Source organism: Ammospiza nelsoni, chromosome 1 (genome assembly GCF_027579445.1).
Source record: "Ammospiza nelsoni isolate bAmmNel1 chromosome 1, bAmmNel1.pri, whole genome shotgun sequence".
Taxonomy (NCBI): domain Eukaryota; kingdom Metazoa; phylum Chordata; class Aves; order Passeriformes; family Passerellidae; genus Ammospiza; species Ammospiza nelsoni.
In genome coordinates this window covers 135,912,233-135,927,076 of record NC_080633.1, presented here as the reverse complement: position 1 = coordinate 135,927,076, position 14,844 = coordinate 135,912,233, and the positions used below count along the sequence as shown (strand labels likewise).

The window sequence follows — 14,844 nt, the reverse complement described above, 5'->3', positions numbered from 1 at the left end:
CCATCTTGTCAGGCCTTACTTTCAATCCATTCCTAACTGCTGCTTAAGGTTTTGGAAATTCATACAAATCTGTGGGTGCATTGAAGCATATCTCTGTAGAATTAATTGCAAATGTTTTGTTGCATCTTTGAAAAACTTTTCCTTAACCAATATCTGTCCTACAGTTTCTCTCTTGGTAATTTAAGAAGTACTGATATGTGTCCCTGTCTCCTATTTTTTTTTATTGCTACCTTAAATATAATGCATGAGGCAACTACATTCAGGATTTCATTCTACTTACCACATTTCCACAACCCTTGGATTCCTTCCAAGACCATGCTTTCAACTAGAAACTACCAGGGAAATCTGACCCCTAGCACCAAATGTGTTTACAACTGTTATTTTCCAAGAAAGGAATGCAAATCGTCTAGAAGTCACGACTGTCCACCTTGCAGCCAAATGGTATGATTTAAAAACTGTTGTTAGGACATACTTTGCTTTCTTCATGAGAAGTTTTTCTGAGTCAGGATAGTTCACCAAGATTTCATTGAGTGTTTTCTTGTCCAGAATGAAAAGGTTGGCAAAACCATGAGCCACCACGTTGGCAGTCCTTCGATTTCCTCCCCCCGCAGCTAGTAGGCTGGAATGAAAATAAACACCATCAGTCACAGTGTTACTTGCCCTAGTGAGGAATCTCTCTGCTGCTGCTTCTCCACTAAAGTCACTGTAAAGCTCATGGGGCTGGCTGTTCTGTCCAGTGCTCTGTAAAGGCCCTGTGCAGTTGGGATTAGAAATTCCATCTCAGGAAGGCAAATTGTCACTGGAGGTCAGGCACATGTAGCTGCTAAGGACTGTGACAAGTTTTGCTAATAGAGATACCCACAGTTCAGACTGCACTTTCTTTAGTTCTTATGTGAACTTGGCATATCCTCAGTTTTATTGCTGAAAATTACTTGCACCAGTAGTAGAGCAGCATTATTTACAGTGAATAAATGATTCTCCCCCAAGGATTTTTTCGTGAGTGAATAACTTTTGTGGGGCTCATGTTTTCGGTTTTCTCACATACCTCATCTCATGTTAGATGTTGGCAATGAACACTGCAGTTTAGGAAGATCTTTCAGGCTGACAGTTACAAATGTGTCTGCCAGAAAAAGAAGGCTATTTTGTTTTGAAGGTAAGACATTAGACCTGTTTAGTTAGCAGCAGTTGGCCAGAGGGGGGACATATAAGAAAGAATTAGATGTACAAATAAAAATAAATTGTTCATCCTGCACCAAGCTATTGAAGAGACTTCACTTGTCAGCTCTGCTGGTAAGTAAGAGAATTTGCATTCTGTCCTTACTATTAAAATTGCTCTATCACTTTATTCAAGATCTACCCCAAAATTTATCCTTTAAAGATTTCCCAGTGAATTAATATTTTTAGAGAGCATTTAGTATTATGTAAATTTAAAAGTAATTAAAAAAGATATTCTGAACCCCAGCAAATAGGAATCAATACTGATCTGAAGTAATAATAAAGGATATATATTTGTTTTAATATTAAAGATATTTATAAAGCATATTTCTAAGTATTGAATTGTGTAGTTAATATATTTAATTTATAAAGGATAGTAGGAGACCTCTGCAACTGTGTGTGCAAGGCTAGTTTTACATGCCCACAGTGTGTTTTTCTGCAATTCAAGACAGCAATCAGTACATGGAATGAAGCTGAAAATGCAGTTTATAATCTTCTTTTTAAACAATTCTCTATGATTCCTCAGATAGAATAAAACTCTTTGCACAATAGGAAAATCTGCTAAAGAAAATTGCAAATATCTTTTGAGCTCTGATGAATCATTTCTCAACAAGTCATTGAACAATCATTTTTAGGCTTTCCTAAGAGAAAGCTCATTTTATCAAGGTAGACAGGGACTAAAGAGATCAGCTTTTTCATTATGGTGATGTTGTGAGGTGAATTTTACAAGTAAGGCAGCCTTTGCTCAAACAGAATCATTTTGACTAAGGACAAAGTTGGTACTTCAGCATTCAATCTGGTTTGGTTAGAGGTTAGTGTGTGAAGAGTTACATGACCAAATTTTTTAAAACAGATACGTTTGCCTTGCAGGGATTCTTGGTAATGCAATATCTATATTAATCACAAAATTTGCTTTTTTTTACCTAACAGTTTTTACTCCAGTTTTGAGAATCAAATGCTCTAATAATAGTAGAAGTTGATAACCTTGGAATTCTTATGGTAGCAAATTAAATTTCACACTAAAAAGTTGTCTCAGTGATGACTCAGCTTACCCATTGTTTTTATAGCTGATCTCTGTGGGAAGCTACTGTTAATAGAAATTGGGGAATGGCTTGTGTTATCAGCTGAACATGCAGGGTTGTGGTGGCTCAGCTGGGCACCTATGTGCATATGAGGAGAACTGGTAAGTCAGGAAAGGGAAATGAGTCTGGATCTTGCTTCTGATAAGGAAGTCAAACTCCAAAGGGCAGAGACTATGAAAAATAGCAGCTACTACTTTGAGGGAAATCCTGGACCAAAGTACTGGAAAACATAATCTTTCACAAAACTAAATAGTCCCTGTAGTTTGGATTTTTTATATAAAGTTGAAAATTACAAAACAACTGAAAGCTGATGCTGAGATCAAACATTTAGAGATCTTCCTGTCAAAAATTTACATAAAATTGAGAAATGTTTTAGTTTTTCCAGAATTAACATTTTCTGATAGGAAATACCAGTAAATGGATGAATGAGGGCATCTGGCTTCAAGTGCAACTTTCTCTGGGCTAGTGAAATGCTTGTATAACTGAATTTCTCTTGTTCTGAATTGTCTTTGCTGACAGGCTCTCATTAAGACCACAATCTGTTTGCTTCTGATTCTGAAATTATTTTACGTCCCCAAACTGATATCTATACAGGAAAGTATAGATGTAGCAATGAGGGTAAAATGTTAATTGGAACTCCCATTACTTAATCCCTTTCTGTAATAATTTTCAAGGATGAAATTGTCAAGGGACATGTTTGTTTGTTACTCTTACATTGGCTCTCTAGCATAATTCAGGGAAGTTTTGGAAATAAACAGTTTTTATTTTCTTCAATTCCTTTGCTCCTGGAGAATTTTAAGCATCATTGACATACATTTTTAACAGAGTTAGATTAAATAGCAAGCATATAAATCATATGCCTAATCCATTCAGAAGGAAGCTGACATATTTCTCCAAATAAATCTTGAATTGGAAATCAGAAGGAAATCAACCTGATATCAGGTTATAACCATTATAAAGTGAGAGGAAAACTTGGATGTCCTAGAAAAAGTAGTACATAATCCATTAAAGAATATTCTTTTCCATTTGCCTGTGGTATTCTCTATTCAGAAGACCTTGAAAAAATTTATATAGAAAGGCACAATACAAACTCATTATTTTCTAGCACCTTGCCACTAGGAAGAGCATATCTCTACTGATAAGCTTAGTGCATCGTGTCTGCCAGTTGCTGTGGATTTTTCTCCTTGAGTTTATCCACTGCCTGATGTTTTATATGCAAATTACACGTGTCTGAATGGGTTTGCTGCTGCAGTAGGTCAGTGATGAATAAAACAAGACTAGAAGTGTAGTGTTATAGCATTGCTGGGGGTTTTGCTGGCTGTATTGGCAATTATGTACAGAGTAACACGTACAGGGAAATGAATCTTTAAAGGTTGTTCTGTGGTTCTCTCATGGAAACAAGCGCTCACCTGTGTTGGATCAAAAGTGTAAAAATCACTTCCTTGTTTTGAAACCAACAGTTATCATTTCTCAGTTTAAAATACAAAGTTCTCACTTCAAATACCAGACTAATAAATAATTGAGAACCATGTGTGTGTTACATAGGGGGGCTGCTTTAGCTTTTCTTCTGTCTTTTCATTAGTCAGCCCTTATTGATGAGTTCATTCTCAATCTTTCTGCATAACTTACAATACAGCCTTTTGTTTGGAGGCTTTGCTCAGGTAATTATATTGTCACACAGAGAAATATCTCCCATATAACCTTCTCCAAGAACTAATATAATTTCACTTTCCCACTTAATGAACAAGTTCTGTAACTGAGATATATCAGGTGTTTTCCACTTGAGGTCTGAGCAAGTTCTGTACTCACATCACTGGATAAACAGGAATGTTTCCCTACTACAAAGGGAGACACAACTAGAGGACAAATGTAAACCTGGACCAGAGCTGATTATTGCTTTTTGAAAGGCAGATTAAAGCTACCAGCAAGAGAATTAACAATAACAGGAAGGCAGCTGGAAGAAACCAAGGATCCATTTTATCACATACAGCAGCACATTTATTTTATTACTTTTCCGTGGGCCATCCCCAGCAGAGGGATGCAGTGCCTAAAAATTAGCACTTGATTGGCTAACTGGAGAACTTAGCACATATGAGTTAATGGATTTTGCATAGAAAGTACATGCAGAATATAAAAACCATTTGTAGCCACCAGCAAAAAAAATCTCATCCAGATAAATTCAGACAAAAAAATCTGGTCTATCCACCTTTTTTGTTGTCTTGTATGCTTTTAAATAAATACTTTTTCAATTTGGGTTGTCTGATTTTCAGCAATTTAATCAGCTCTTAAATTAACTGTTTTAATTGCTATTTTAGATTTTTGTATCTATTTTGTTGGAGATTAATTTTTATCTTTGCCATCTGTCATTTAATGGCACCTAGTCTTATTATACAGACAATAAAATACATTTGGTCCTCCTGTATTGCAGACAGTATAACAGAGAGATGTGTTAAATCTTTAAAATGCTAAAGAAGAAATTTATCTCTATATCCCTGTGTGCATTGATCAAAACACTGGTCTCAGATCTTACTCTTTTAATCACTGGTGCTTCACTTAGATTTTCCTTCACTTACATGCATCTCCTTGCTCAGTGTCCTCTTTGTTGATCCTACTCACTTTCTAGCCTCCCCACTGTCACACTTACCACAGAGAAGTTAAATAACCACTGATTATTTGACAAGCTCTAAAAAAAATATTCAAAACTGTGAAGAACCTACCTGATCTCTCCAAATACAGCTCCTGCTCTTAGAGTAACCAGGACTTTGGTACCATCAGGGCCTCCAAGGACTTGAACTTCACCCTGTTTGATGATGTACATCTCTCTGCCAATCTCTCCCTGGGTATACAAACGCATAAAGAGCCCATGTTTTAGCAATGGTTCTTGTTATTAGAACTATATTACAGGTTCTTCTTTAAATATCTTTCTACTCTCTCATGAGCAGAGGGTGTACCACTATTATGAGGCAAAGCAGCAATTTGGTTTTAAAAGTGAAAAAGCAGCAGCAACAGAGCCAGGACTGAAAATGAAGGGCCTTGCACTTCCTGTCTCTTCACTTGGTGCTCCAATTGCATGCAGCATCTCCTTGGTGAATAGGGTGAGACTGACACACATCCAGGGGGAAGGTGGCTCCAACATTCCCTACTTCATGTTGCAGCATTAATAAGATTGCTATGGTTGTTGGTCACTTGTATAGTAGACTTATACAAGTGAGAGGCCTTTTAGCTCTGAATCAAGCTGTAATAAGTTGATAGTTCAATTTCTCATAACTTGTTAAGAACTGTTTGCATCGGACTGCAGTATCAAGGCATTGAATCTGTTGCTGTCCTTTATTCCCTCTGTTGTGTCAGAGTCCCAGCTGTAGTCAAAGATCTTTTTATCCTGTGCACTGTATAAGCAAACACACCAAACTGCTCTTCCACCCTTCTTAGCCAACAGCAATTCTGGGATTGGTCTTTGAAGGGACACACTTGATCCTTCAGTGTATTCACAAATGTTTAACTTCAGCACAGTGGAGTCAGTGGAGCTAGCCCCATGTTCTGGGGCAGGATTGTGTGCTTAACTCTGTGAGAGAGCAGGACCTTAGTGGACAAGTTGGACCAGAACTGCTAAAGACAAGTTAGGGGGTTCTGATGGTCATTTGTGTAGGTGGTGGGACCTGTGGGTCCCTTGCCAGAGCAGTACTAGTACAGATTACCATTCATCTTCCCCAAGCTTTTGCATCTGACTTTGGCCTCTGTTTACACGCCTCCTGGAAAGAGACGTGGGCTCCCTGGTCAGAAGCTGAGATATTTACCTGTGAACTATCTGTCTGGCCAGGTTTAAGCCAAAAAGCTGAGACAAGATAGAAATATTTCCTAAGAGATGACAGTGTGACAGCATTCAGCTGGAAACCTGGCTCAGAGCTGTGAGTGAAGGCAGAGCAGATCCTGCTGGAAGGAGCTCTATGGGATGCAGTGTTTTTCTAACATTCTTAAATAATCCTATCTAAGTGTGTCTGAGTACACAAATGAAGCACAGGCAAACCATCATAGACTGAGACCTGTAGGCTGGGTTTGTATGCACAGAAGTATAGAAACATTATGTTTGATCAATTTTAAATATTAAAATTTCATGAGGTATCATTAGATAAACCATATTTACATTAAATACTTTCCCATATTACTATAATTTCATGGTTGGTAATGTAAGTAATAAAATTCATATTGTCTTGTTCTAGATTGAAATTTGAGAGCATATTTGTTGTTATTACACAGAGTAGCTTAATTAATTTTATGCTTTCTAATTCAGTCAGGATTAAGTTTATTTAAAGGACATTGTTGACCGATATCTGAACTCTTTTTCTGAAACACATAATATAATTCTTATCTGAATAAAACAAGAATTCTCACCTTTTTGCAGACAAAGTCACCAGGTAAATATACAATGGATTTCAACCTTAGCAGCATGTCATATATCATCTGGGTATCACAGCCCTGTTAAAATAGAGTTGATCACTCTTCTAATTCAGTATTAAAAGTGATTATTAGTGCCTCAAAAGCCAACAATACAGGAATAACCCAGGGATTCCGTAATTGGAATGCAAACTCAAAACATCATAAAGATCAGCTACTAGAGCTGAGAAAGGACTGAAAGAGTTGTTATTTCAAATACTGATGAAGTTCTCTATGGGTTGGACGTATTTCCATTTTTTAATAAAGTGAAGATTTTCTGAGGAAGCTCAGTTAGTGTTATGTTCAGAGCTTTATGTATCTTTTATGGGGATGTTATGGGATTTTTTTAAACCAGTCCAGGGGAAAACAACAGATTCTGTCAAATGCTTATATGAATCTATGAATTCTACCAAAGGCTCATATGAATCTATGAATTCTATGCCTTCAACAGATGTAGAAAAAATGTACAGCCATGTAATTTTTATATAGGTATATCAAGTGATTTCTTACAAATATCCTAATAAGAAAATTTTCTGTGTATACTTCTAAAAACTCAGGATCTCCTTGCTTTTTTTCCAGAATACCAGTTTTGAACTACCATGGTAAGTAAAGAGAAAGCTCCTTTGCACAAAAACTGACTATGATGCAGCTTTCTCTACACCAATGTTACATTGCCAGAACACTGAGCGTGGGTGATCTCTGAGGCAGACCTGGGTGGCCACAGCAAGGTGACTGTGTCAAAAATTAAATTATTCTCTGATGTTGAGATGAATTGTACTCTGAACTCACTCACAGTCTGACCATGCCATCAGCTAGAAGATGTGGTCATAACAGGACTTTGTTCTAATCTCATTTGTTTCTTTCAAGATCACTGCCTCAACACAAAAAAAATCCAAATGCAGGCACTTGGGTTTGTTCTGACGTCTCCATTCCTGAGATATTTCTTTGACTTATTTTGCCTTGCCTACTAACAAACGTACTTAAGAGTTGCAAGATGCACAAAACAAAGTTTCTCTATGGAATACCACATATTTCTGCATTCTCTTGTAAAACTACTTGCTTTGAATAAGTCCACTTTGTTGACAATGGCAAAGTTCACATCAATTGCTACAGCTAAGTGCATTTTGGTTGGCATCTGCTCCAGTAATTCTGATTCATCTGGGAAAAAAAAAAAAAGGCAAATTAAGGAATGTCCACAAAAATGAGCAAAACTAACTTAATGGAGTTATTCTAACACTTATGAGTTCAAGTGAGGAAGAAGCTAATATGCTTTTAATAAATCTTGTCTAAAATTATTACCAAAACATTGTATTAATGAACAGAGTTTGTAGAGTAATAAGAATCTTATTTCTTTGTAGTTTCTTTCTTTTCCAAAGTAAGTTGAGCAGCCTCCTCTCACTTCCCACATGCAATTCAGAAAAGGAGAAATATGAATTTCACCCTGTATCTGTATCTGTATCTGTATCTGTATCTGTATCTGTATCTGTATCTGTATCCGTATCTGTACAACCACTCTCCACTGAGACATGCTAAGTAACTGGAAATCCTCACCCAGCATTCCCTGAGAGTCCCATGTGTATTCATACCACGTTCGAACACGATTCTGCACCAATTTTGGAATGGAATAGGTGTTCATATAGGAGACAGTGTTGTCCACACAGGAACGAAAGTAGTTCTGCCCTGCTGTTGCTGCTCCAATTACGTCTCTCATCTGCAAACATCAATTGTTGTTACCACACTTTTCAGAAAAAATAGCCTTGATTTTATTTTGTCAGCAACTTATGAAATATACTACTTTTTTCAAAAAATTATGCATTTGGCTGCATGTTTTGAATAGGTGCTTCATCTGCTTTTTCAGAAATATTAGATTTAATCTGATTGTCTGATTGTAACATGATTTTGGAGGAATTGTTTCTGTGTTTTAGCTTATTCTTCTGTCTTGCAGTGTTGGACATGGATGAAAATGATAGATAATACTTTTCTTAAAAATCCATAGTAAAGCAACTCTGTATTTGGCAAGCAATGCGACTTAGAAGCAAAGAAAACTGGGCTGAATTTCTGTAATAGCATCATGTGACACCACTAAAACTAAGATTGTGCCACTCTTAAATAGCTGAGATCAGTCCTAAGCTCTGAGAGCTGAAAGGTGACCTTAAAGTTTTTAGCACAGGAACATCATTTAACATTTCAACTCAAATGTGATTCAGTTTTTAGAAAGTGGATGTGTTAATGTTCATAGATGTTCCTTCTTCAAAAGAATAAGTATTCAGATGTGATTTTAGTGGAATGGCCTCATGTGGCAGCTGCCAAGGATTAATGTGCCATGGGCTCAATTTTGCTCTTCTTTACAGAGATGCAATTGATTGTAATGGGAATAAGAATTTTTAGGCAAGTGTACTAAAGCACAAATAACTCAATAATTTTAAGGGTTCTTGGTAAACAGGAGTTATAACCAAAAAACTGCAATGAAGCAGCTTGTGTGTTAAGGTTTAAAGTTTGAGACTACAAATGACTACACTAGTCACAAAAAGTCATCCGTAGAATCTTCTTGGGGAAATGAGGCCTTCATTGATAGTTACAACAATTCAGGGAAAAGTTATAAATATGCAAGCTCCAAAGCTTAATTCTATATACTTGAATTCAGTTGTTTTCCAGAAGAAATATTTTATATGTATGTACTGTTTTATTTTTGGTAATTCTGGTTTATGGGGGAATTTTAAATCCTGTAGGGAAGAGTCTCTTCAGTGACAGTGACCCCTTCTTGCAGTTCCGAAGAGCAAGACACATATGCAATCTCCAGCTGCTTGATTGAACTTTTCAAATACTGTATTCAAAACAAGAATTACATTTTAGTTCTAATTTAGGGTTTTTTTTTAATAATTAATTTTATAACAGGCATGGAGAAATCAAAAAGTCTGGAATGGTTTCTACAGAAACTGATAACGCACAGCCTCACTCAGAAACCTCAGCATTTATTTTTCTGTAGGCAATGTGTTTTAAAACCCATGATCTAAAGACCAAGTTTAATAGTTACAAACCAGAAATATTCCAATTATGTTCATTTGGAAATATAACTGATTTGCTGTGCTATGGGCTTTTTTATTTTCCTCCTGCCAAATGGGAGGCGAGAGAAATGAAAACCAGTTAATTTTCAGGATGACAAATATATTGTAACTTGTGGAAGAGATCAGAGTGCTGGTTTGACAAAAATAATGGGATTTCCATTAACAGAATCATATTGGTAGTAGTACTGAGCATGACTTACTCAACAATCACAATTTTTATTTCAGATTTAACAGTATAATGCAAATGTCAAGGATTTGTCTCTTTGGCTGTGAGTACGGAAAAAAAAAAGGAATTATACATAGTTTCAAGAGTCATCTGTGTCCTGCAGAGTCTTGGCTTTTAATCAGCTTGTGTGCAAAAGAGCTGCAAGACAGGGAACTTATTGAACACGTGTATTTATCAGAAACATAAGTTTAACATTAAAAAATGTTGACATTAAATAAGTTTGACATTATAAAAATAATGTTTGATGTTAAAATAGAGGACCGAAATGAAACTTTTTTTGAGAACTTAAGTCTATTAAATTGAATATATTATCACTACATTACAGTAATTTGAATCTAACCTGTTATTGATTTTTTTATGTACCTGACCAATCAAGCTGGAGAAGACAAAGACACCCATGAAATAATTCAGCAGCTGAAAAATGATCTCAAACAGCGTTTGTGGCTCTGCAAGGCCACCGATGGTGATTAAGCTCCGAACTGCCCAGTAGTAACACCTCAGGTACCTGTGGATACAAACAGCATTTTTGTTATGTGTTTGAAGTTGAGCATATGCTTAACTGACCTGACCTGAGTTGGGCCTTTCAGTCATGCTTTTCAGTCCAAAAGACTTTCAGCATTTTATAAAGGGTTGTGAATTTATAAATTATACAATTACGTAGGCCAGGTTGAGTTGAATATCTTCACTCACAGCAAAATAAGAATGCATGGGGCATGCATATAATTTACTGTTCTCTAGTAATTCTAGGTAGCGTTAAAGATTTGTGTGCAAAATAGCCAAGGTGGACATTACAGTGTTAGAATGCTACCAGTGAAGATGGTCAAAAGCAGTGTAAAAGTGTGGGAGACTTCCCAGAATCTCTCTGTAGCAGCATAACAGGTGCTCAAACACCTGGAGGTCCCTTTCTTTAGTGTGAGGACACCAGTGTAAAGCCCTATGGTGGGAATGACAAATGCAATACCATTCTTCTTGTGTCCATTTTTACTCCATTTGTTGTGCTGGTCTTCCTCCCACTCTGCTTCTGAGCACCCTTCATTGGCTCAATCTGCAGGTTATGCCTAAAAAGTTTTATATTTCCACAAGCTGTGTGTTAATTCAGCTTCTCCAAACCACTAATTCAGCACTGAAAGGTTGACTCCTCTGTTAATATCTCCTAGCTGCTCATCTCCATAACTCCTTCTGCCACCTTAACAAAATCTTTCATGCCTTTTTCACTACAGAGCCTTTTTCCTTCAAGTTGTGTATTTCTACTACAAGTTTATGAAAGGAGCAAAGGACCTGGACGGAATGCTTTAAAAAAGTGCCTTGGCATCTCTAAAATTATGGTTTAAATCACTTTCTAGAACATGGTAACCTCAAGCAATGCAGCACTGCAGTGGGGAATAACTAGTTCAAATCATTGTTGTGAGAATGGTATAATTTCCTTCTTTTCGGAGCAAACAATTGACTGGTTTAGATATATTTTTAAAAGCCTGCTATTAGTTAGAATGTGACTTCCCAAGTTTCTGGATAATCAGATTTCATCTTTGCTGATGATTAGGAATGGAGCTTCATTTTCCTTAATTATAAAGTGGTATTTTCTATTACTTTAGCTGTGACTACTGCTTCTGAAGCAATGATGATTCCTTATGTGTGTTGAATTTTATTGCATTTTAAATAATAATTTAAAAAACCCCAAACAACCCCCCCATCCCCAGCACTAAGACGCAGAAGAAATACTTTAGGAGATAAGTTTGTTTTGAAATAGAAAGTCTCATGTGCCTTTTCTCATGCCTGCTCTGACCCTGAGGACACCTGGTCTGCTTGCAGACATTAGGTCTATTTCAGACTCCTCTCTTTATAAGGTATGAACTCCACTATAATAACAGGTTCATGTAATAATACAGCTGCAAGGTCTGTTTTGTGCAAATGTGAGAAAATAAACTCACAAAAACAACCAATTCCAATGAAGTTTGCTTTTTCTTAAATCACTTGAAAGTGTTTTCAAGTTTTTCCCCCAAAATACAAACCTTTACCAAGCAATTGATACCTGCTTTTCATTACAAAGTCCCTTTTTTATTTGGTTGCGGACAAGAATATGCAGTAACAGCGATCACTTTTACCATAATTTTCTAGTTTTAGATGTTAACAGAACTGGCCATTTTCATTCAGAGTCCTTAAATAAAAAAATTCATTGCATATCTTCCATCTTAACATCTTTGCTTGTTAGGGATGCAAAATGAACTGCTGAATTGCCCCACAATAATATTTTCACTTGGATAAAATATCACATATGCATGTTTCCAGCAAAGTATGCATAAGTGGCAGCTTTTTCTTAGACTTCTGTAGCATAAACAAATAATAAGAAAAATACTGAGGTCCATTTTGGAAGAATTACAGATTTAAGCATAAAATGATGCTTCTAGTTTGACTGAGTGTAATTATGTAAAGCATATTAATATATTGATTTGCCATAACTGAACATCCTGTGGTGCTTGAAACATGTATAATTGGGTAATATAAAAGTAAAGAAATTAACAATATTTCTGTGATACTTTAGGAAAAAAAAGTAATTAAGCAAATCACTCACCCTCAATGGCTCTGTGTGCCAAGTTTGCAAACCGCCATGAAAGACAATATAATCTTTATTCTGGGAATGTCTACAAAGAATGAAAGCAGCTCCTCAGAAGAAATTAGGGGTCACATTCTTTGCAGTGTTGTATGTCCAAAATGTGAGTGTTTTTATATCTCTCTACCCTTTCTTAAAATTTAGTTAATATACCGTATTCTTCTGCGATTTTACTTCAAAAGAAACTTTCTATTGGTAATGTACGCGATATTCTCTATCTCTTTGGAACAGGTTTTCTCAATTTATGCATTTTTTGTTTTTATTTTAATCTGAAATGGAAGTTGCACAGTTGAAATACAGAGCAGCTTTTTTCTTCCCTAAGAAGGGGGAAAATGAGATTGTAAATTTTGTTTGAGGAAAGCCAGAAAAAACAACTCCTATTTCAACAGTATTAGCAGCTCTGCTTCCTACCAGCATGTGTCTGGAAACACTCACTGTTCACTACACAGCTTACCAGCCTGCTATAAAATTACTGTTGAAGTAAACAACAGTCATGAGACAAGAAAGGGATTTTTTCCTCTGCACATCATAGAGAGTATGTTTATCCTTCAGGCAACCAAAGTACTAGATTTTTCCTTTAAAAAAATCCTAGGTATGAAAACATTCAGAAACACTGCAAATCAGATACCTTGTAATATTATGTCAATAGAAAATTCTTTGTCAGAAAAGTCCATTTCAGAGCGACCTACACTTCTTTCATGGTTTTGGTTAGTGCAGGTAAAGCAAGTCCTTGTACACGTGTCTCTCAACTTTTAAGGGGATATTCACATATTCATTTCAGCCCAGGGAAGCATTGTTTCAGGACTATCATGTTTGACTCCTCTCAGATTACAGCCAGGATGGGTTTAAGCAAAGTAAAGCAGCAGCCTTCATAAACTAATGGCTTCCTCCTTGGTACCTCTTCTCGAGTGATGTGTTCATCAGATGCCTGTGAGTCTGAGAATCTCAGGCACAGTGGAGCAAAATACAAAGCTTTTACTTAAAAAAGTAAGTAAAAGTGAAAGTCTGAAAGTCTGACGTATGAGTTGGGCTGTGCATTCACAGCTTGCCTGGAGGCACAAAACTGCCTTTGCATAGCAAGCACCGAGATCGTGACACATCAGACCAATGCACAGCTGAAAGCCACGAGACACTTTCAAGATTTGCCAGTCTCACTGTGCATTGGGCAGTGCATACCAAAGGAGTGGATTTGTTCTAGACACTTACATGACCATTTTCTGGGACTCACAGATATCCACTAAGTCTGTGCCCAGAACAGGCAGGCAGCATGCTGCAGAGAAACATAATTGGGATGCAAATAGATGTCTTAAATTTGCCAAATAATTTTGCAGACTTCTTACAAACAGCAGAAGTACACGATGAGTGAAGTGAAATTATTTTTTTTTCCCTAAACTTACTGCTGATCTGGAGGGTTTGCTTGAGAATTTCATCTGCCTAATTTTAATTTCTCTGTGAACAGTGATGAAAGAGAGACACTTCCTCGGAACAATTCAGAGCAATGACATTGTCTTGAATCCCTGAAAAGGGAAAGATTCGTGCATTTTCCTCAGGAATTAGGGAGATTGATCTTTTACTTAGGTAGTTAAATTAGATTGTAAATAAACACATATAGTTGGAATTGTCCACTTAAGAGACCTTTTCAATATCTGCTACTGTCCGTCCATAGACTCTACGCTCTGCTGTTGCTGTGCCTCTGCATTAGGAGAGACTGAGGTCTTGCCTAACTCAAGCTGTGCACTTTTAATGCTGGAAACACCCTGTGTGGCTAATTTGGGTGTGTTGCAGGGAGGTAAAGTTGACTGCCTTTTACATCTCAAGTCAAAGGGTTTGACTGAAGGCTGCTATGCAAAAGAGCTCAAGTCTTGGGCTGACACTAGCACTTTACAGCATGGACAAAAACCAGAAAAGAATAGAGCTTGCATAAATTTGCAGGAGAGCTACTTTGATAATTTTGCTTGTTGTTTGAGTGTTGTGTATAGCTGTTAGTTATAGCTTTAGTTCACCAGCTAGTGTGCCTGGTCAGGAATATGTATGTAATCAAAGTAATAATGGGAAATACTGCCTGTTAATTATTTTTAGACTGGAAAAGGAAAAGAAAAAAAAAACATCCTAGGAGTGTTGACATTATTAAGAACTGGTTTTGGCCATAACTAGCAATATTTTATGGACAAAGCAGGGATTCCACATAAAGCATTAGGGCCACTAAATCAGCACCAG

The 14,844-nt window shown here is 36.7% G+C and overlaps 1 protein-coding gene across 1 annotated transcript in view; it reads right to left on the bottom strand.

The window, feature by feature from the left end:
- Positions 1 to 14,844, bottom strand: part of CNGB3 (cyclic nucleotide gated channel subunit beta 3) — a 59,820-nt gene that overhangs the window by 3,563 nt on the left and 41,413 nt on the right. Inside the window, exons 11-16 of the mRNA XM_059485759.1 lie at positions 10,383 to 10,524; positions 8,280 to 8,439; positions 7,789 to 7,886; positions 6,687 to 6,770; positions 5,015 to 5,133; positions 473 to 619 (exon numbers count right to left, since the gene is read on the bottom strand). Coding sequence (XP_059341742.1) covers positions 473 to 619; positions 5,015 to 5,133; positions 6,687 to 6,770; positions 7,789 to 7,886; positions 8,280 to 8,439; positions 10,383 to 10,524 — 750 coding nt within the window. The remainder of the gene's footprint in view (positions 1 to 472; positions 620 to 5,014; positions 5,134 to 6,686; positions 6,771 to 7,788; positions 7,887 to 8,279; positions 8,440 to 10,382; positions 10,525 to 14,844) is intronic.